The 22807-nt window shown below is 41.8% G+C and overlaps 1 protein-coding gene across 6 annotated transcripts in view; it reads left to right on the plus strand.

The window, feature by feature from the left end:
- sfswap (splicing factor SWAP) overlaps positions 1-22807 on the plus strand; it is a 176474-nt gene that overhangs the window by 106688 nt on the left and 46979 nt on the right. For all 6 annotated transcript variants that reach the window (XR_009516562.1, XR_009516563.1, XM_059994587.1 and 3 more), the window contains one exon: positions 19977-20248. Coding sequence is in view for 4 of the 6 variants with exons in the window: in XM_059994587.1 (XP_059850570.1) it covers positions 19977-20248 (272 nt within the window). In the remaining 2 variants the exon portion in view is untranslated. The remainder of the gene's footprint in view (positions 1-19976; positions 20249-22807) is intronic.

The following is a 22807-nucleotide window of genomic DNA, read 5'->3' on the forward strand; positions in this document are numbered from 1 at the left end:
TTAATTGGGGCAGGAGACTGTTGCCGAACAGTTTCTAACTAGCGTCAGGCACGTGCACCTGTGTGGCTGTTAGACACTACACTGTGCTTCGAGCAAAGAGTTTTTAAATGGTGTCAGTTGCTTGTGTTTGTGTTCAAAAAGCAGTAATAAACAGTAAATCAATTCAGAATTGTTTTGCATGCTGGTTTCAAACATTTGGCTTGGGGTGCCTGAAACAGCCGGGAGTGGAAGTGAAACAATTTCACTACCTAACAAGTTGGGAACTATGAAGAATGTGAAAATATGGACAATCACCTTGAATGTTACAATGAAAATGAAGATTTGGAGGATGCAATCGTCGACACAGTTGTATGAACTCAGTCCTTTATCTGCACTAGGTGTCTGTGCTGATTTTGATCATTGAGTCAATCAAAAGAAAACATAGAGTTATACTGGATCAATCCCTCCGTCGATAACAATTAGGAACTAGTACATAGTTTATTAATACTGTACATGAACAAGAGAAAATCTGCAGATGCTGGAAATCCAAGCAATACATACAAAATGCTGGAGGAACTCAGCAGGCCAGGCAGCATCTATAGAAAAGAGTACATTCGGCATTTTGGATCGAGACCCTATGGCAGGACATCAGTGAGAATTCTCGTCTACAGAGACATCACATCGAAACTAACTATTATATCTCTGAGTTCAGTTGGATGTTGATTATCATTATAACAAAATCAGTCAGATTCGTGATGTGATGCTCACAGCCTGCAACAAAGGGAGACAGCATGGTTGTTAAGTGCTTTGGGAGCTCATAAAGTCTTGGTGGTACCTGCATCTGAGGTAGAATTATATGGTGGATATCTGCTGGCAGTCCGGATTTCTTCAGTAAAGCAGAGGTCATCCCGCTTCTGCCCCTCTCCTTTCACCTTTTCCCAACTGATTCCCCTCTCCCTACCCTCTTTGTACTCTGAATCTACAATAGAGACACATATCAGAATCAGGTTTATCATCACTTACATATATCATGAAATGCGTTTATTTTTGCAGCAGTAGTACGGTGTAATACATAAAATTACCACAGTGCTGTGCAAAGGTCTTAGGCACCCTAGCTAAATATATATGTGCCTAAGATTTTTGCACAGTAATGTACATAAGTCAACTCCACCTACCTGCAGAATATTAGCAGTTTCGCACAACACACACAAAATGCTGGAGGACCTCTGCACGTCAGGCAGCATCTATGGAGGGAAATAAACAATTGCCATTTTGGCCCAAGAACATACTGTCCATAGATACTGCCTGATATTGTGTGTCTGTTGCTCTGGATTTGGAGGATCTGGGGGCGGGGGGAGGCTCTTGGATTTATTATTAGCTGTTTAGTATCTGTTCCTTATAAAGACTAAACTGAACTTGATTCAATGAACATACAACTCCATCTGCCATCTTCCGTTTCTTTCCTACGCATCTTACAGTTCTTTCACAAACTTTGCATCATAGGATTCCTCACCTGTGTGCTCGGATTAGATTGAGTCCGTTATGTCGAATGGGTTTTTAGAGTAGAAAACCTTTGCACTGTCTCAGCCTTGGAAGTCTGGGTCCAGTGGTACGAGTACTCATGATCACAACAGGGTCTTCCTTGGTTGCATTAGATGACCATGACTTTGTGCCTCGTCATGCCCTTCGCTCTCAGTGGAGTGTTGCAGTACAGCGTTCCTAGCCGTTGGATCTTACATAGATCTCATCTGCTCAGTCCACCTGAGCTGACTTAGGACCGGCATGTCCCTTTCTCAGTGGGATAACCCTCACCTGGTTTAGCCCACCTGTCAAAAGAGCTGTATCAGGGTGTGGCCGCTGTTGCATGAAAGCAGCTACTTGGAGCCACGGGTGAGAATTGAGTGTCTGGTGGGGACCAAAGGTGAGTGAGCTGGCCCAGAATGGACATGACAAACCCCTTCACCAAAAGTGCTACCCATCTCTGGCCACCCCATACAACCCAGGTTCTTAATAACTTGATGTAAAACTGTTGATTTTTGCCTCTGTGGGTGCCTCCAAATCAAATGAAATTTCAAGACTTTATTGAACTGTGAGATAATGACTACTACTGCAGTCACCATGAAACCATGTGGTGTCAAACTGGTTGAATATGGAAGAGGGTCCAGCCACATTCCTGGGAGATTACTGGCTGCTGCTTTGACTTTCTTCAGTCCTTTGTATAGTAAGTGGAAATGGAACAATGGCTTGCACTTGTGTGTCAGTTTTCCTACATCATGGGTGCATGGCCGCACAGTAATTGAAACCTCCTGTGCATAGAGCCCAGTTGCCAAGCAGTTGGAATAAAGACAGATGAAAAAAAGTTTATGGAATGTGAAAGGTTTTTTTGTTCTACTGTATTCCATTATACATTTCAATTAATAAAATCAGAAGTATGTGATTTTTACAATTTTCAATCTACGTATATTACAAAAAAAATTTAGTATGCTGTGCAGTTTTCAGGCCATGTAAATATTTCCTGCTCAACACAATGGTTGGTCCATGCAGCTGAACAAAAATGAGAGGAAATGCTAGTCCAGAGCCATGAAAAATTGAGAGATTTTTTAATTACCATAACTGTGATTTGAGGAGAATCTTTCTGTAGTACACAGCATTTGCCAGATTTAAATGATTTAGCAATCTGATAAAGCTATCAGCTGCTTCATTGGCACAGTAATAATTTTTTAAGGTGCTAAATTTTTTCTATTATTGTCGCTGATCTAATATTTTTCCAGTACTTAAAACTTGTTGATTAGCCTAGTGAGCAGTTCTGTTTCTGTTTTTAGTATTCCATCCTTTCATGAGCAGCGAGCACATTTGCATTTTTCAGCAGACTTCTATAATAGATTTAGCTTGTGGACTGTGGAAGACAGGTCTTCATTATTTTAGAAAAACCATCGTGGATTGAATAGACCTTTTATATTGCCTCAGACTATACTACATTATTCAGCAGTTTTCTCCTCTTTACAACTGCATAGAAATCTGTTCAACCATTAAACCACCTCTTGTATGACAGTCGCCAATGTACTATCCTCTATTTTCTATTTTATTTCTCCTCCCCCAGTTTTTTGCTCGTTTCCCCCATTAATCCTTTTTTCACTATTATGCAAAACTGTTGTCTACAATCCCACCATTTAATGGTAGAGCAATCTGCATTTTATCTGTTACCCGTACCCTTTGACGATTTTTTCCCTAAAACGTACCGTAACGGTTAGCATGACACTGTACAGCTCAGGCGTCGGAATTCAGAGTTCAAACCCAACATCATCTGTAAGGAATCTGTATGTCTTCCCCTTGGAATACATGGGTTTTCTCTAGGTCCTTCTGTTTCTTCCCATAGTACAAAGGTTACTGGTTAGTAGGTTAATTGATTATTGCAAATATATTAGAGGCTTTTAAGATACTTGAATGTAAGGAAGATGGAGGGATATGGACATTGTGCAGGTATTAGGGATTAGATTTTGTTCTTTTTTATTTACTCATTAGCTGGTTCAGCACAATGTTGTGGGCTGAAGGGCCTGTTCATCTACTGTACTCTTCTGTGTTTATGTTCTGTGTTCTGTGATTAGGCCAGGGTTAAATAGGGGGTTTCTGGGTGGTGAGGCTTATAGGGCGAATTCTGTGCTATTTCTCTAAATGAATGAATGAATGAATGAATAAATAAATAAATAAATAAAATTATATTTTTGTGTAAGTTTACCTCTGAAAGTAACTGTTAGCAAGCCTGCCTGTTCAGTAAAACTCACCTTAAGAGTACAGTAATCATGTTTTGCTTGATAAATATTCAGTTAGTAGAAAGTTCCGTACATGATACACTTGATAACAGGTGCTATCTTGTAGGCTCTTCACACAACTCTGGAACATCTGGACAGCAAAGATGCATACATCAAGATACTCTTTATTGATTACAGCTCAGCATTTAACACCATCGTCCCTCAAAACTAATCAGTAATCTCCAAGATCTGGGCCTTGATACCCCCTTGTGCAATTAGATACCAGATTTCTTCACTTAGAAACATAGAAAACCTACAGCACAATACAGCCCCATCAGCCCACAAAGCTGTGTCGAACATGTCCTTACCTTAGAAATTACCTGGGATTACCCATAGCCCTCTATTTTTCTGAGCTCCATCTGTCCAGGAGTCTCTAAAAAGACCCTATCATATTCGCCTCCGCTACCATCGCCGACAGCCCATTGCATGCACTCACCACTCTCTGCGTTTAAAAAAAAAAGCTTACCCCGACATCTCTGTACCTATCTCCAAGCACCTTAAAATTGTGCCCTCTCATGCTAGCCATTCCAGCCCTGGGAAAAAGCCTCTGACTATCCACATGATCAATGCCTCTCATCATCTTATACACCTCTATCAGGTCACCTCTCATCCTCCGTCGCTCCAAGGAAAAAAGGCCGAGTTCACTCAACCTCTTCTCAAGAGGTATGCTCCCCAATCCAGGCAACATCCTTGTAAATCTCCTCTGCTCTCTCTTTATGGTTTCCACATCCTTCCTATAGTGAGGTAACCAGAACTGAGCACAGTACTCCAAGCGGGGTCTGACCAGGTCCTATATATCTGCAACATTACCTCTCGGCTCCTAAACTCAATCCCACGATTGATGAAAGCCAATACACCTTTGGTTTTCTTAACCACAGTCAACCTGCACAGCAGCTTTGAGTGTCCTGTGGACTCAGACCCAAGATCCCTCTGATCCTCCACACTGCCAAGAGTCTTAAGATTAATACTATATTCTGCCATCATATTTAACCTACCAAAATGAACCACCTCACACTTATCTGGGTTGAACTCCATCCACCACTCTCAGTCCAGGTTTGCATCCTTTCAGTGTCCTGCTGTAACCTCTGACAGCTGTAACCTCTGACACTATCCACAACACCCCTAACCTTTGTGTCATCAGCAAATTTACTAACCCATCCCTTCTTCATCCAGGTCATTTATAAAAATCACAAAGATCGGGTCACCTCTGGTAACTGACCTCCATGTAGAATATGACCCGTCTACAACCACTCTTTGCCTTCTGTAGGCAAGCCAGTTCTGGATCCACAAAGCAATGTCCTCTTGGATCCCATGCCTCCTTTCTTTCTCAATAAGCCTTGCATGGGGTACCTTATCAAATGCCTTGCTGAAATCCATATACACTACATCTACTGCTCTACTTTCATCAACATGTTTAGACACATCCTCAAAAAATTCAATCAGGCTCGTAAGGCACGACCTGCCTTTGACAAAGCCATGCTGACTGTTCCTAATCATATTATACTTCTCCAAATGTTTATAAATCCTGCCTCTCAGGATCTTCTCCATCAACTTAACAACCACTGAAGTAAGGCTCATTGCTCTATAATTTCCTGGGCTATCTCTACTCCCTTTCTGGAATAACGGAACAACATCCACAACCCTCCAATCCTCCAAACCTCACCTGTCTGATGATGCAAAGATCAATGCCAGAGGCTCAACAATCTCCTCCCTCACCTCCCACAGTAGCCTGGAGTACATCCTGTCTGGTCCCGGCTATTTATCCAACTTGATGCTTTCCAAAAGCTCCAGCACATCCTCTTCCTTAATAACTACATGCTCAAGCTTTTCAGTCTGCTGTAAGTCATCCCTACAATTGCCAAGATCTTTTCCATAGTGAATACTGAAGCAAATACTCATTAAGTACCTCCGCCATCTCCTCCAGTTCCATACATACTTTTCCACTGTCACACTTGATTGGTCCTATTCTCTCATGTCTTATCCGCTTGCTCTTGCTCTTCACATACTTGTAGAATGCCTTGGGGTTTTCCTTAATCCTGTCCACCAAGGCCTTCTCATGCCCCCTTCTGGCTCTCCGAATTTCTTTCTTAAGCTTCTTGCTGTTGGCCTTATAATCTTCTAGATCTCTATCATTACCTAGTTTTTTGAACACTTCATAAGTTGTTCTTTTCTTCTTGACTAGATTTACAACAGCCTTTGTACACCACGGTTCCTGTACCCTACCATCCTTTCCCTGTCTCATTGGAACGTGCCGATGCAGAACTGCATGCAAATATCCCCTGAACATTTGCCACATTTCTGCCAAACATTTCGCTGAGAACATCTGTTCCCAATTTATGCTTCCAAGTTCCTGCCTGATTGCCTCATATTTCCCCTTACTCCAATTAAACATTTCCCTAATTTGTCTGTTCCTATCCCTCTCCAATGCTGTGGTAAAGGAGATAGAATTGTGATCACTATCTCCAAAATGCTCTCCCACTGAGAGATCTGACACCTGACCAGGTTCATTTCCCAATACCAGATCAAGTACTGCCTCTCCTCTTGAAGGCTTGTCTACATGTTGTGTCAAGAAACCTTCTTGAACACACCTAACAAACTCCACCCCATCTAAACCCCTCGCTCTAGGGACATGCCAGTGGATATTTGGTAAATTAAAAATCTCCCACCATGACAACCGTGTTATTATTACACCTTTCCAGAATCTGTTTCCCTATCTGCTCCTCGATGTCCCTGTTACTATTGGGTGGTCTATAAAAAAACACCCAATTTGACCCATTCATATTCCTAACTTCCACCCACAGAGATTCTGTGGACAATTCCTCCAGGTCTTCCTCTTTTTCTGTAGCCATGACACAATTTCTGATCAACAGTGCCACAACCCCACCTCTTTTGCCTCCCTCTCTGTCCTTTCTGAAACATCTAAAGCCTGGCACTAAAGTAATCATTCCTGCCCCTGAACCGTCCAAGTCTCTGTAATGTCCACAGCATCTTGAAGACCCCAGTCAGTTTGGATTGACAAATCATCTCCACAATTTCTTTCGGCACAGGGGCATTGCAGGGATGCATGCTTAGCCCCCTGCTCTACTCACTTTACTCCTATGAATGTGTGGCTAAGTACAGGTCCAACACCGTATACAAGCTTGCTGACGTCACCACTGTTGTGGGCTGTATCAAAGCTGATGATGAATCGGCATACAGGAGGGAGATCAACAACTTAGCTGAGTGGTGTAATAACAACAACCTGTCACTCAGTTTCAATAAGACCAAGGAACTGATTGTGGACTGCAGGAGAGGGAAACCAGAGCCAGTAACCATTGAAGGATCAGAGGCAAGGAGGGTCAGTAACTTTAAATTCCTATCTCAGAGGACCTGTCCTGGACCCATCATATAAATATTATTGAAAAGAAAATCTGACAGTGCCTCTACTTCCTCAGGAGTCTGCAGAGGTTCAGCATCTCATCGAAAACCTTGGCAAACATCTATAGATGTGTGACGGAAAGTGTGCTAATTGGCTGTGCTATGGCCTGGTATGGGAATGTCAACATTTTGGAAAGTCCTACAAAAGGTAGTGGATTTGGCCCAGTACATCATGGGTAAAATCTTCCCAACCATTGAGCACATCTACATGAATGTTGCAGTAGAAAAGCAGCATCCATCATCAGCGATTCCCACCACCCAGTCTATGCTCTCTTCTGGCTGTTGCCATCAGGTAGAAGGTATGTTAGGCTCAGGACTCATACCACCAGGTTCAAGAACAGTTACTACCCCTCAACCATCAGGCTCTTGAACAAAAGGGGATTGCTATACTCATTTAAGGACTCAGTTATGTTATTATTTCAGGCTTGTTTTTCTTGCTATTTATTTATGTCTGCATTTGCACAATTTTTGATGCTTACAGTTTACAGTTACTGCTTTGTAGATAGATTTACTAACTACAGTTGCAAGAAAAAGTTTGTGAACCCTTTGCAGTTACCTGGTTTTCTGAATTAATAACATAAAATGTCATCTGATTTTCATCTAAGTCACAATAATAAACACAATCTGCCTAAATTAGCAACACACAAATAATTATACTACTACTTGTCAATACTGAGTGCACAATTTAAACAATCAGTCTAGGTTCAAAAAAGTGTCAATCTCTGGGTTAATGCCTTCTATAAAAGCTATTTAGAATCAGGTGTTCCAATCAATAAGCTGAGATTGGAGGTGTGGGTTGTAAAGGTGCCCTGCACTACAAGAAAGACCCACAAAGTCGGGTTACTGACAGAGCCTCATCTTCTCAAGAAAGATCTGTTTATGAGCACTTCATCAAAAACAACTTTTAGAGGACCTTAGAGGAAGAATTATAGAGATGCATGAAGCTGGAAAAGGCTACAAAAGCATTTCTAAAAACCTGAGTGTTCATCAGTCCTATCATATCAGTAAGAGATATTGTCTACAAATGGAGGAAATCCAATACTGTTGCTGCTCTCCCTAGGAGTGGGTGTTCTGTAAAGATCATATCAACAGCACAATGTGCAATGCTGGAGGAAGTGAAAAAGACCCCAAAGGTAACAGCAAAGGACCTGCAAAAATCTCTAGAACTTACTAAAGTCTCTGTTAATACATCCACAATAAGAAAAACACTGAACAAGAATTGTATCCATAGAAGGACACCACCAAGGAAACCACTGCTCTCCAAAATAAAAAATTGCTGTATGTCTCAAGTTTGCAAAGCCCACCTGAATGTTCCACAGTGCTTCTGGGACAACGTTCTGTTGACAGATGAGACGAAAGTTGAACTTTTTAGCAAAAGCACACACTACTATGTTTGAAGGAATAAGAGCACAGCACACTAACACCAAAACCTTATCCCAACTGTGAAGCATGATGGAAGGAGCATCATAGACTGCTTTACTGCTTCAGGGTTTGGAGAGCTTGCAATTGTTGAAAAAACAATGAATTCAAAATTGTTTCAAGGCATTTTGCAGGAGAATGTCAGGGTAGCAGTCTATCACCTGAAGCTTTAACAGAAGTTGGACGATGCAACAAGACAATGATCCGAAACACAAGAACAACAACAGAATGGTTTAAAAAAAAAAGCATTAGTGTTGTGGAACTGAAATGTTTGGTGGAGCTTGTGCTGCTAAAGGAGGTTCTACCAGTTATTAAATAGAAGAGTTCACATATGTATTCCAATAATAAATTTTACTTTGAGCTTTTAATATGATAGCATTCCTATTTCATCATAAAACAAATCCTTTTTGCATGAAAGCCCAGTACTTTATCTATAATTGTTGACATGAAGGTATTATGGTAAAAGACATGGCACAGAGACATTCAGCAAACTTGCTGATCTGTAGAAAACTCCTGTTGAGCATTTCAAAATTTAAAGTACTACAGCTATTGTCCAAAGGCATTCAGTCCATGGTGTCCGTGATATCTTTTGCCCTTGTGCATTAATTACTTGCATTGGTTCTGATCCTTCCATGTGCCTTACCTAAGACCAGAAGGCATGGGAGCAGAATAGGGACATTTCTCTGCTATTTCATCATGGCTGAACCATTTTCCTTCTCAGCCCCAATCTCCTGCCTTATCCCTGTGTCTCTTCATGCCCTGACTAATCAAAAATCTATCAACCTCTGCCTTAAATATACCCAAACACTTGGCCCCCACAGCCACCTGTGGCAACAAATTCCACAGATTCACCGCTCTCTGACTAAAGAATTTCCTCCTCATCTCTGTTCTATTTGGCTGTCCTTCAATTCTGAGGTTGTGTGCCTCAGAAAATCTGGTCTTAGACACCCCCATGGTAGCAAATTTGTTAAAGTGCCAGACATAAAAAAATAGAAAGCACATAAAATTGTTTAACTCTTCTTGTAGCAAGTTCCCGTTATCATTCATTCTGTGTGCAAAACAAAAATTACAGCTTTTTCCTCTCACCTTAAAACAGATGCCATGAGATTCTATATACCTCATATACCCATCCTCTAAAGGCAATGCCTTAAAAAGATTGCGTCTATCACTAAATGACCCCATCAGCCAGGAGTTCATAATTCAAAGTAAACTTATTATCAAAGTGCATAGACTTCACCATATTCAACCTGGGGGGTGGGGTTCATTTTCCTGCGGTCATACTCATGCCCTCTTCTTATTGCTACCATCAAGGAGGAGTGCAGGAACCTGAAGACACACACGCTGTATTTTTCAAGACCAGTTACTTCCCCTCCACCATCAGATTTTTGAATAGACAATGAACCCATAAACACTATCTCACTATTTTTTCTCTTTTTGCACTATTTATTTATTTTTTGTTCTTATAGAAATAATAATAATAATTATTATGTATTATGTACTGCTGCCACAAAGCAACAAATTTCATGACATATGCCAGTGACATTAAACTTGCTTCTGATTCTCTATGCCTTTTATAATTTGTGTACTTCTATCAGGTCACTACTCAGCCTCCTTCACTCCAAGGGAAACAAACCCAAAATATCCAGTCTGTGCCCATAACTGAAGTCCTTCATTCCAACCAATGCCCTTGTGAATCTCCTCTGCACTCTCTCCAGCACAACCACATCTTTTTAAAGAGTGCAGCACCCAGAACTACACGCTGTACTCCAAGCACAGTTCAAAGCTGCAAACTGATGCATAACTAGTTGTTAGGGAACAATGAACTCTAAGGCCCCTCTGTTCATCAGTAGTCCTTAGCACCCTCACCCCTATTTGACTCTCCAAGCTTCTTGTCAGAATCAAATTCCATCTGCCAATGCCCTGCCAACATTTAATCTGATTCATATCCAGCTCTTGCCTTAGACAGCCTTCCTCGTAATCCACACTGCCATCAACTGTCATGTCATCTGCAAATTGTCCTCCTACATTCACATCTGTGCAGGTAATAATCACCCTTTGGATAAGCTGCTGATTTCTAAATTGCCCCCTTGGATTTCTGTCAGATTGTAAAGTAATTCTCGTTTGCCTTTTGATGGTTTAGCGGTTTCACACATGCACATAAAATAAGTAGTACAAAAAAAGTAGTGAGGTATTGTTCATGGATTCAATGTCCATTCAGACATCTATGACAGAGGGGAAGAAGCTGGTCCTGAATCATTGAGTGTGTGTCTTCAGGCTTCTGTACCTCCTTCCTGATAGTAGCAATGAGAAGACGGCATGCTCTGGGTGATGGAAGTCTTTAATGATTTAATGATGGATGCCACCTTTTTGAGGCATCGCACCTTAAAGATATCCTGGATACTACGGAGGCCAGTGCCCATGATGGAGCTGACGAAGTTTACAACTCTCTGTAGCTTCTTTTGATTCTGTGCAGGAGCCTCCCCAATACCAGACAGTTAGAATGCTTTCCACGATAAGTCTTTAGAAATCTGCGAGTGTCTTTGATGACAAACCAAATCTTCTCAAACTCCTACTGAAATATAGCTGCTGTCTTACCTTTTTAGCTGCTGTTTGGTCCAGGTTAGGTCCTCCGAGATATTGACACCCAGGTGATATCATATTGGTAAATTTCCGGAAAGATTGGATGTTAATTAATACCTAAGCACTTGATTTCACATTTTACACAGTAATATTATGCAGTTTTCCAGTGAACTAGGTAAGCTTAGAGGAAGTATGAAGTGTATAAACACATCAGACTCTGCCTGGCCGCGGCTCACGTTCCAGACTGATGAGTGAGTTGTTGCATTTTGACAGCAGCAACCAGGGTGGGTCTTGCACAGTGAGTGGTCGGACTCTGAGGAGAGTGACAGAGCAAAGGGATCTGGGAATACAGGTCTGTAATTCATTGAAAGTGATATCATAGGGAGTTAGAGTCATGGGACATTGGCCTTCATAAATCATTGAGCACAGGAGATGGGATATTTTATTGAAGTTGTATAAGACATTGGTGAGGTCTAATTTGGAGTATTGTGTGCAGTTTTGATCACCTGCCTACAGGAAAGATGTAAATAAGGTACACATCATATTTACAAGGATGTTACCAGGATTGGAGTTGCAAAGAAAGGTCGAATATGTGAGGACTTTATACCTTGGAATATAGAAGATTGAGGGGAGACTTGCTGGAGGTATACAAAATTATAGCAGTATAGATATGGTAAATACAAGCAGGGGTTCCCTCTGAGGTAAGATGGCATTACAACTAGAGGTCATGGGTTAAGGGTGTAAGGTGAAAAGCTTAAGGGAAACTTCTTCACTCAGAGGGTGGTGAGAACGTGGAATGAGCTGCTAGCTTAAGTGGTGTATACAAGATAAATTTCAATGTTAAAGAGAAGTTTGGATAGGTACATGGATGGTCGGGGTATGGAGGGTTATGGTCCTTGTGCATCTCAGTGGGAGTGGGCAAGTTAATAGCTCAGCATGGACTGGATGGGCTGAAGGGCCTGTTTCTGCATTGTACTTTTCTGTGACTCTGAAGCAGATGTCAAACTGTTGGTACTTGTGTGGACAATCAGGTGTTGAATAATTGAAGTTTTACTGTACTAGTTGGCAGTGAAATTTGATGCATCTTAAAATTCAGTGCACTTCTTTATATTCAGCTCAGTAAGTAATAACTGTTGCCTAAAGGATCTGTGGAAGTTTAGTTAAGTGAGTTTTCACTGGTGTTAGGGGGCAGATGCTTGAAGTGATTAAATATATTGAGGTCAGAGTTTTCTTTAAACAAAATGAGAATAAAAATTCAACAATGATTGTGCCTTTTGCTGAATTCAAATTATGCTTTAAAATAGACTCAACACCATGTTTTGTATCTTATATTGTCAAAGTTTGGCTGTATGCCATTTTTTCCCCCAAATGTCACTGAAGGCTCTTTCATTTAGTAAAATATTTATTGAACATATTCCAAAGTCAACTGTTGTCTTCTGGCGTGAAACTGGGTGTTGTCTGTGACTGTGGCATGTTCAAATTCAAATGTAATAGATGGATATTGTGAATACGGGTCCGCAAGCTGTGAGACAGATTAAGGTAGTTTGATGCTTCTTTAGCTGTCTGCTTACAGCATCATAGGACCAAATTGTAGCTCACTAAAGGACCCGCCATTTTTTTTTAATACTTTGTTATACCGTAAGAAGAGATGTGTATCAGAACCCATGGCAGTGTAGTGGTTAGCGCAGGGCTCCTGCTGCTCAGGGTGTGAGAGTTCTGCCAATAATCTATATGTCCTCCCCGTGGAATAGCGTCATAGAAAAGTACAGAGAGAAACTGGACTTCTGCCCATCTAGTCCGTGTCGAAACATTTAATCTGTCTACTCCCATCAACCTGCACTGGGAACATAGCCCTCCATACCCCTATCATCCATGCACTTATCCACAAACTTCTCTTAAACATTGAAATCAAGCTCGCATGCACCACTTGCACTGGCAGCTCATTCCACATTCTCACCACCCTGTCAGTGAAGACGTTTCCCCTCATGTTCCCTTGAAGCACTTTACCTTTCACCCTTAACCCATGACCTGGTTGTAGTCCCACCCAATCTCCGTGGGAAAAGTCTGCTTGTATTTACCATTTCTATACCCTTCATACTTTTGTATACTTCTATCAAATCTCTCAATCTTCTACGTTGGGAGGAATAAAGTCCCAACCTATTCAATCTTGTAACTCAGTTCCTTCAGTTGCAGCAACCTTCTTGTAAATTTTCTCTGTATTCTTTCTACCTCATTTGCATTTTTCCTGTAGATAAGTAACCAAAATTGCACACAATACTGCAAATTAGGCCTCACTAATGTCTTAATGCAGCTTCAACATAACATCCCATCTCTTGTACTCAGTACTGTGAGTTATAAAAGTCAATGTGCCAATAGCATTCTTTATGCCCTTGTCTTCCTGTGATGTCATCTGTAAGGAGTCTGCATGTTTCCCCATGGAGTGTGAGGGTTTTCTCCGGGAGCTCTGCTTTCTTCCCATTGTCTAAAACACACACCATTTGGTAGGTTAATTACCCTTGTAAATTATCCTGTGATTAGGCAGGGGTTGAATGGCAGGTTGCTGGGTTGGCATGGTTTTCTATTTCTAAATAAAGTAAATCATGGAATATTGTGTACCAGAATAGAAGACGTCCACTTGGAACAGAGATAATGGGGAATTTATTCCATTACCACAGACAGATGTGGAGATCAGTTCACTGACCCTAAGACCATACGATATGGGAACTGAATTAGGCCATTTGCCCTATCGAGCCTGTTCCACCATTTCGTTGTGGCTGATCCATTTTCTCTGTCAGCCCCAATCTCCTGCCTTCTCCCTGTATCCCTTCATGTCCTGACCTATCAAGAATCTGTCAACCTCTGCCTTGAATATACCCAATGACTTGGCCTCCAAGCAACAAATTCTACTGCTTCACCACTCTCTGGCTAAAGAAATTCCTCCTCATCTCCATTCTAGAGAAACGCCCCTCTATTCTGAGGTTGTGTCCTCTGGTCTTAGTTCACTCTCCACATTTACTCTGTCGAGATCTTTCAACATTTGAGAGGCTCTGCGTCTTTGCTAATGGCCCTCTCCTTGCATCTAATTTATTTACTGTTATTCTGCCTCCTGAGTCCATCAGGGATTCTTGTCCTGGGAATTTTTGACTGGTTCATCTATAAAACAAGCAGACACTTTGTATTAGTTAAGCAAAGCGCATAAAGACTTTGGTTCGCTTGTGCTAATGAAAATGAGATGACGCCATGGTTAATGGGTTGTGCATTTAGCAGAACCAAAGTCATCAACTTTCCATTTGGGGCCTATTATCATGAAAGTAAATGGTTCAAAGCTATACTTCCATTGCTTAACAATGTCTACTGTTGATTAATACTGTAGATACCAATAAAGGCACCCAGTGAGATAATTGACTTTGAAATAATATGAGTGAATTATATTAGTAGGCATCTCTTATCGGCTGGCGCATTGCAATCGAGTCTGCATATCCCTGAAGTAACTGCCTGTAGTTTAAACTGCTGAGGCTTGAGGCTGAACAAGGACAGCCATTGGAAGGTATTTACTGGAGATTAGTGTAGGTAGGTGTGAACAGTTAGGGTTGGATTGGACTGTACCCTGACAGACAAGCTACAGTTCATCTGAAGCGCTCTACCTCTGGCTTATCGTTTGGAAATGTCTTTCCACAAGCACGGAGTCTCAGCACCTGAGATCTAGTCGCCGTTGTAAAGGAAGCCAGTGCAGAGGTGGTCAGGAAGTTAAGTTGTTGAACATCAGAATGGGGAGGAAATGTGATCAAAGTGACTTGACTGTGAGATGATTGTTGGAGCCAGAGTGATTTGAGTGTCTCAGAAACTGCTGGAATTTTTACACACAGCGGTCTCAAGTGTTTACAGAGAATGGTGTGAAAAACAAAAAAAAATCCAGTGAGTGGCAGCTCTGTGGGCAAATACACCTTGTTAATGAGAAAGGTCAGAGAGGAATAACTAGACCGGGTCAAGCTGACAGGAAAGAAACAGAGCGGTGCGTTACAACAGTGGTGTGCAGAAGGGCATCTCTCAACCATCAAACCTCGAAGTGATTGGGCTACAGCAGAAGGCCACAAACACGCACTCAGTGGCCACTTTATTGGGTACAGAATCAGATTTAATATTACTGGCATATTTGTGAAATTTGTTTTGCGGCAGCACTACATGTCAATGCGTAATAAAAATCTGTAAATTACATCAGTACTGTGAGTTTTATATGTATAGCTAGGGTGTGTAAGACATTTGCATATAACTGTATTTGTCAACATGGACTGGGCAGTGAGTTTGTAAATTTGGCGGGAGCAAAGGATGTTGTGAATGGTGAGGGTGGAGTACCATGGGAGGGGTGGAATGGATGGCAGAGAAAGAGTACCAGGGGGGAGGGGTGTTGTGGGTACAGACACAGCCAGCCCCGAGGCACCAGGCAAGGTAATTTTATTCCAACCAAATTGGTTCATTGATCATTACAGAATGTCTCTCTGGTGCTTCTTGCTCCCTCCCCTCTCCCTTCCCCTTTTCCCAACCATGATTCCCCTCTCCCTGCCCCCTTCCCACTCTCAGTCCACAATAGAGACCCATATCAGAATCAAGTTTATCATCACTCACATATGTCATGATTTTTTTTTGTGGCAGCAGTACAGTGCAATGCATAAAATTACTACAGTTCTTTGCAAAAGTCTTAGGCACCCTAAGCTATATATATGTGCCTAAGACTTTAGCACAGAACTGTATTTATAAAAGGAAGAAGATTTAAGTAGTGCAAAAAGAGGTATCAAATAAAGTGACCACAGAATATATTTCTTCTTAGAAGAAATACTCCTTCTCAGAATAAACACCAGCATAAACTGGGTCTCGGTCTGAAACATGAACTGTTTGCTCTTTTCCATAGACGCTGCCTGACCTGCTGAGTTCCTCCTGCATTTTGTGTGTGTTGCTTTGGCAGTGCAGTATACCTGTTTCCGAGCAATGGCATTTCCAGCAGAACTGCAGCTTGTGGGTGGCCTACCAATCATTCTCCTTTATGCTGTAGCTTGTGCTTCTGGTTAACAAGGCTCACTGCTGTAAATGGCTTTTAACAAGAGTCTCATATTTCTCCTTGTATTCTGTCTTATTCAAGTAAATCTTGTAAAATGTTGTTCGTGTTCCAGTAATCCAGCTTCACGTAGCTGTCCCTGTTGGAAATAGCATAATATTTGTTTTTAGAACATAAAACAGCACAGTACAGTCCCTTCGGCTCGTGATAGATCAATCTTACCCTTCCCTTCCATATAGCCCTGTCTTGCTATCATTTATGTGTCTATCTAAGAGTTACTCAGGTCCCTTTAAAATCTTTCCCCTCTCACATTAATCCTAAGCCCTCTAGTTTTAGACTCCACTACCCACAGGAACAAGACTCTGAACATCCATCACCTTCATTATATAAACCTTTAAACCTCATAAACCCTTCAGCATCCTTTAGTCCAGGGATAACAGTCCCAGCTTATCCAGCCTCTTGTAGACCATAGTTCAAAACTAGGCCCAATGGCCCAGAATGTTTGTTTATGTATTTGTTTGTTTGTTTGTTTGTTGTGATACAGCACGAAATAGGCCCTTACAGCCCTTCAAGCCAAACCGCCCAGCAACACCCAGATTTAATCCCAGCCTAATCAAGGGACAATTTACAACAAACAATTAACTTACTAACCAGTACATCTTTGGACTGTGGGAGGAAACCAGAGCATCCAGAGGAAACCCATGCGGTCACGGGGAGAACATACAAACTTGTGCAGCGGCGGGATTGTGCCGATCTTTTAACCTATTCCTAGATCAGTGTAACACTACCATCCCACATAGCTCTCTATTTTTCTATCATCCATGTGCCTACCTAAAAGTTTCTTAAATGTCCCTAATGTATCATTCTCTACCACCACCCTCAGCAGTACATCCATGTACTTAACACTCTCTGTAAAACCAAATAACTACTAGCAGTCCACCCCACCCCCCCCCCCCCCCCGCAATGCCATGCTTTCAACGAGTCACCTTGAAATTCTGCCTTTTCCACCCTGGGGAAAAAGTCTCTGGCTACCCATTCCATCTATACCTCTTATCATCTTAACACCTATCATGCTCCTTCTCTCCAAAGAGAAATGCCCTAACTCGCTTAATGCTTCCTCATAAGACATGCTTTCTAAACCAGAGAGCATCCTGTTAAACCTCCTCTGCACTCTCTCTAAAGCTTCCACATTCTTCCTGTGATGAGGTGACCAGAACTGTGCACAATATTCCAAGCATGGTCTAACCAGAGTTTTATAAACTTACATCGTTACCATATGATTCTTTTCAGTCATGCTTAGTGGTTCAATATCAGAGAACCTATACAGTATACAGCCTGAAAATCCTTGCTCTTCGCAGACATCCGCAAAACAGAAGAAAAAATACCCAAAGGATGAATGACAGAAAACGTTAGAACTCCAAAGCCCCATTTCCCCTTCCCGCACTTGCTTCAGCACCAACCACCATGCAGCAATAGCAAAGCCTCCAGAGACCATGATCTAGGTCCATCTAAAACTACTGTCCAACCCAGCACTTCGACATCTCAGACAGGCTCTCTCTCTCTCACTCACTAATAGAGAGAGAGAGAGGTATTGCTTCTGCCCCTAATGAGAGGGAAACCAACAGCTCGCTGTTTCGATGTTACAATCTGTAGTGTCACTTCAGTTGGCGACATCTGTGAGGAATTGGATTGTCCACAAGGCCAAGCCCTGAAGGCATGCATCTTCTAGACTGCTGGGCAAGCTCTGAAAGTGAGAAGCCACCGCCGTGAAGAACCTCAGCTGTAGTTCACAAACTCCGATAGGACCCCACCACCTTGTAAAGGGTAAAAGAGACATTAAAAGAGAAGAAATCAAAGTGTTTTGCAGACGAATGGGAAGAAGACTCCCAGGTTATCAAAAAAATCGCTGTCACTGTCTTTAGGTTGTAAATTTTTATTTACATTTACTCATGTATGTTCCAGTGTTAGTTTGCACTGAAGAACGTTTATAAGGCTGGCGAAATATTTCTGCCTGTGGGAATTCTTCAAAGTGGCCACTTAACCAACTCTGAATTAAATCACGGCTGTTGGCCACTAGGGATCATTTAGATCTAATTCTGTAAACTGATCGAAGGTCCATGTCACAGATTAGGCAGATCTTTCATTGCTGTATTATTGAGGTCAGTGGTAAATGCCAATACTTTGTGGCTGAGAGAAAAATCCAGGCCATTAATAATTAGCTCCCAATTGTCATTGAATTGCAAAATCTGCTTGTATGTAAATACCAGTGTTTTTAGCCTGTGAAGAAGCACCCTGCTGTGGTTTTTTAAATAGATATGAAATGCTGTCACAGGAAATCAGCATCCATCATCAGAGACCCCACCACCCAGGCCACACTCTACTCGCTGCTGCCATTAGGTAGAAGGTACAAGAGCTCAGGACTCATACCACCAGATTCAAGAACAGTTACTACCCCTCAAACATCAGGCTCTGAAACAAAAAGGGAAGCTATAATCACTTTCCCATCCATTGAAATGTTCCCACAACTAATGATCTCACTTTAAGGACTCTTTATCTCATTATCTCATTTGCAGAGTTTGTTGTGTTCGACATTCTGGTTGATCTTTCATTGATCCTGTTATAGTTACTATTCTATAGATTTGCTGAGTATGCCCACAGGAAAATGAATCTCAGGGTTGTGTATGAGGAGATTTACAGTCAGCCCTCCTTATTCACGGGTTCCACGTGCGCAGATTCAACCAACCACGGATTGGGAAAACCCGGAAGTTCTCTCTCCAGCACTTGTTGTTTGAGCATTGTTCGCTGCACGTCTCGTTGGGTCACTACTTTGTTTCTGTGAAAAAATGGCTCCTAAAAAGCAATTAGGTGGTCAAAGCAATTCCTCAAAGGCTAAGAGTAAAGTGCTATCTCTTGCCGAGAAAGTAGAAATCTTAGATCTTTTGAAAAGTGGCATGTTGCTTTCCGAAGTGGGCCATAAGGTCAGTAAGAACGAATTGAGCATTCGCACAATAAAGCAGAAAGAAGCTGAAATTCGTGGAAGTGTTAGTGCTGCCCCTACAACGGCAAAAGTGGTCTCTCTGGTTCATGATCAAGTGCTTGCGAAGACTGAGAAAGCATTAAGTGAGTGGCTAGAGGACATGTCACAGAAGCAAATCCCTGTCGATGGCCAAATTATATGTGAAAAAGCACTACTGTGATGGGGTTGATGAGAGCGAGAGAAAAGAGTTTAAGACAAGTAAAGGGATGGCTGGCTGGCTATGTGAAGCGCTACAGCCTCAAGAATGTAAAGATCACGGGAGAATCGGGATCGGCTGATGCCAAGGTAGCATCAGCATTCCCAGAAGGGCTATGATGGTTGCGTCTGTACTGAACATGTACAGACTTTTTTCTTGTCATTGTTCCCTAAACAATACAGTATAACAACTTTTACATAGCATTTATATTGTATTAGGTATTATAAGTAATCTAGAGATGATTTAAAGTATACGGGAGGGTGTGCGTAGGTTATACACAAATACTATGCCATTTTATATAAGGGACTTGAGCGTCCGTGTTTTTTGGTATCCGTGGGGGGGGGGGGGGTCCAGAACCATTCCCCCACGGATAAGGAGGGCTGACTATATGTAGTTTGATGATAAAAATTTGCTTTGAACTAGAAAGAGAAGAAAACATTTCCTTGGCTTTGAAGGGTTTTATAAACTTTATCTCTTGCTCCTCTGTAGGTCACTAGTGAAATTTCTTACAACATTGTTCCAGCAACTGAAGTGAAAGTGTCACGTCACATCTCAGTGAAAAGCGAAAGAATTTCAAAGGAGAAAGAAAAAGAGAAGAAGAAAGAGAAAAAGCACAGAAAGAGGTCCCGGTCACGATCTCGGTCACGTCCCAGATATCGCCTGAAATCAAGATCCAGATCAAGATCTAGATCAAGGTCAAGGTCGCGGTCAAAAGCAAAGCATTCTCTGCCCAGTGCATACAGAAGTGTTCGACATTCGAGGTGTGTTCTCAAAGTTATTACATATTCTACCTCAGCAGAACATAAGAAATAAAATCATTTAGCCCATTTAGCCCTTTGTATCCCGCTCTTTCAGTGAGACCACAACTGACTTTTACCTCAGTACCATGTTCTTCTACTTGCCTACTTACTGTCCATTACACCACTGGCATTTAAACAGCAGTGAGGGTCCTCCATCTTTGACGATGTTCAGGCCTTCCTTCGTCATGTCAGTAGCTTCCTCTCAGTCATGCAAGCCCTAGGGGAGACTCAGGAATAAGGGTCACACTCTGATGTAGAAGGATTCTTCATTGCTGTTTCCGAAACAGTTTTGTTTGACCAGTCAAGGTTGTTAGGCCTGAGCTGAACCCCCAAGCATGGAGGACCAGTGGACCACTCAGTCTGGCCTCTACCCTTTGACCTGTTTGGCATGGGTGACCCCACCAAGAGCCAATGCCTAAAGCCCTGACTCCAGCAACATAGCTCTTAGGGTCATTGAGGCACGCAAGCACCCAAACCCTACGACAAAGTTGTGGTTCTCTTGGAAGATGCTCTTGTGCTGGCCCTTCATGAACTCTTGTACTAGTCCTGACAAAAGGTCTTGACCTGAAATGTCAGCTGTTTATTCCTCTCCATAAATGTTGCCTGAGTTCCTCAAATGCTGTATGTTTGTTTCTGACAAACATTGCATAGAATAATTGGTCAATATAAATTGTCCTATTAGGCTAGGGTTAAATAAGTGGGTTGCTGGATGGCAGAAGGGCCGGTTCCATGCTGTATCGTTTAATAACTATATCCAATTAGTATGGATATTTATCTAGGACACAGCCAGAACTAATTCAATTTAAAATCAGCCTTCAGCAGAGACATGAGTTTGTTCTGGACTTCTGTAGTTCCCCTTGTGCTTGATGCAAAGTTGCCTACAGCTTCAGTGTTAGTCATATCGAAACAAGCCCTCCTGCCCATCATGTCTATACTCATAAACAGTACTGTTACTTTTATATGTACACATATATGTAGCTAGAGTGTCAAGACTTTTGCACAGTACTGCAGACATTTTATGTATTGCACTGTACTGCTGCTGCTGCAAAGAAACAAATTTCATGTCATATGTGAGTGATAATAAACCTGATTCTGATATAGGTCTCTGTTGTGGACTGAGAGTGGGGAGGGGGCAGGGAGAGGGGAATCGACCACATGGGGAAAAATTCCTCCAGTAGACTCGAGGTTGAAGATGCCCAAATCTGTGCCTGTATCCACAGCATAAATTCACTTTGTTTCCACACACACTGACCAAACTGTGGGGAGTTGCACTCTTATTCAAATTCCCATTATTTTTTATTTATTGAGATACAGTGCAGTGTAGCCCCTCCTGGCCCTTCAAGCTGTGCTGCCCACCAAGCCCTGATTTTTACTCTAGTCTAATCACTGGGCAATTTACCTACCAACTGGTATGTCTTTGGATTGTGGGCTGGTGTTCAGCTCACTGCTCAGCCAGCTTTACTTGTCTCTACACTGTAGCCTGCAACTAATGGGCATCTGGACTGGCTGCGATTGCCTTTGTGAACTCACTTTCGTCAACTTAGTTTTGAACATTATTTGCTTACATTCTATTGTTTGTACAATTTGTTCGTTTTTTAGTACATTGGCTGTCAGACTTTAGGTATTTTTTAATGGGTTCTATTGGGTTTCTCTATTTTGTGGCTGCCTGTGAGACAAACCTCGAGGTTGTATATAATATACATACTTTGATAATAAATGCACTTTGAATTTGGAAGAATATTATAGACAATAGACAGTAGGTGCAGGAGTAGGCCATTCGGCCCTTCTAGCCAGCACCACCATTCACTGTGATCATGGCTGATCATACACAATCAGTACCCCATTCCTGCCGTTCCCCATCATACACAATTCCCCATATCCCTTGACTCCGCTATCGATAAGGGCTCTATAATGCATCCAGAGACTTGGTCTCCACTGCCTTCTGGGGCAGAGCATTCCACATATCCACCACTCCCTGAGTGAAAAAGTTTTTCCGCATCTCTGTTCTAAATGGCCTACCCCTTATTCTTAAACCCATCAGCGGGAACATGTTTCCAGCCTCCAGCATGTCCAGTCCCTTAATAATCTTATATGTTTCATTCAGATCCCCTCTCGTCCTTCTAATTGGCAATAAGCACTAATTCATTTTTATATATATTGCTTTTTGTAATTTATAATTTTTTATTAGTTATCACAATGTACTGCTGTAAAACCATATATTTCACGACATGCCAGTGGTATTAAACCTGATTCTAATAGCAAGTTATTCAGAGAAAGTAGTCTGTGCAATGTTCTGCAGGCTTTTATTTTATTTGGTCCTTCTGCAATATATTAAGTCTGTCACCCTTAGCCACATATAGGAAGTCCATTCTGCCCCTCAAGTCTTTTCTACCACTCAATTAAAACACTATTGATCTGTCTTTTCATTTCTTGCGCATGGCTCTGTAATTTTTAATGTTCTTTCATATCAAGCTCTATTGGTCTTGATTTTGATGTTTTCTTTATGACTGCCAGCTTCCA

Source organism: Hypanus sabinus, chromosome 18 (genome assembly GCF_030144855.1).
Source record: "Hypanus sabinus isolate sHypSab1 chromosome 18, sHypSab1.hap1, whole genome shotgun sequence".
Lineage (NCBI taxonomy): Eukaryota > Metazoa > Chordata > Chondrichthyes > Myliobatiformes > Dasyatidae > Hypanus > Hypanus sabinus.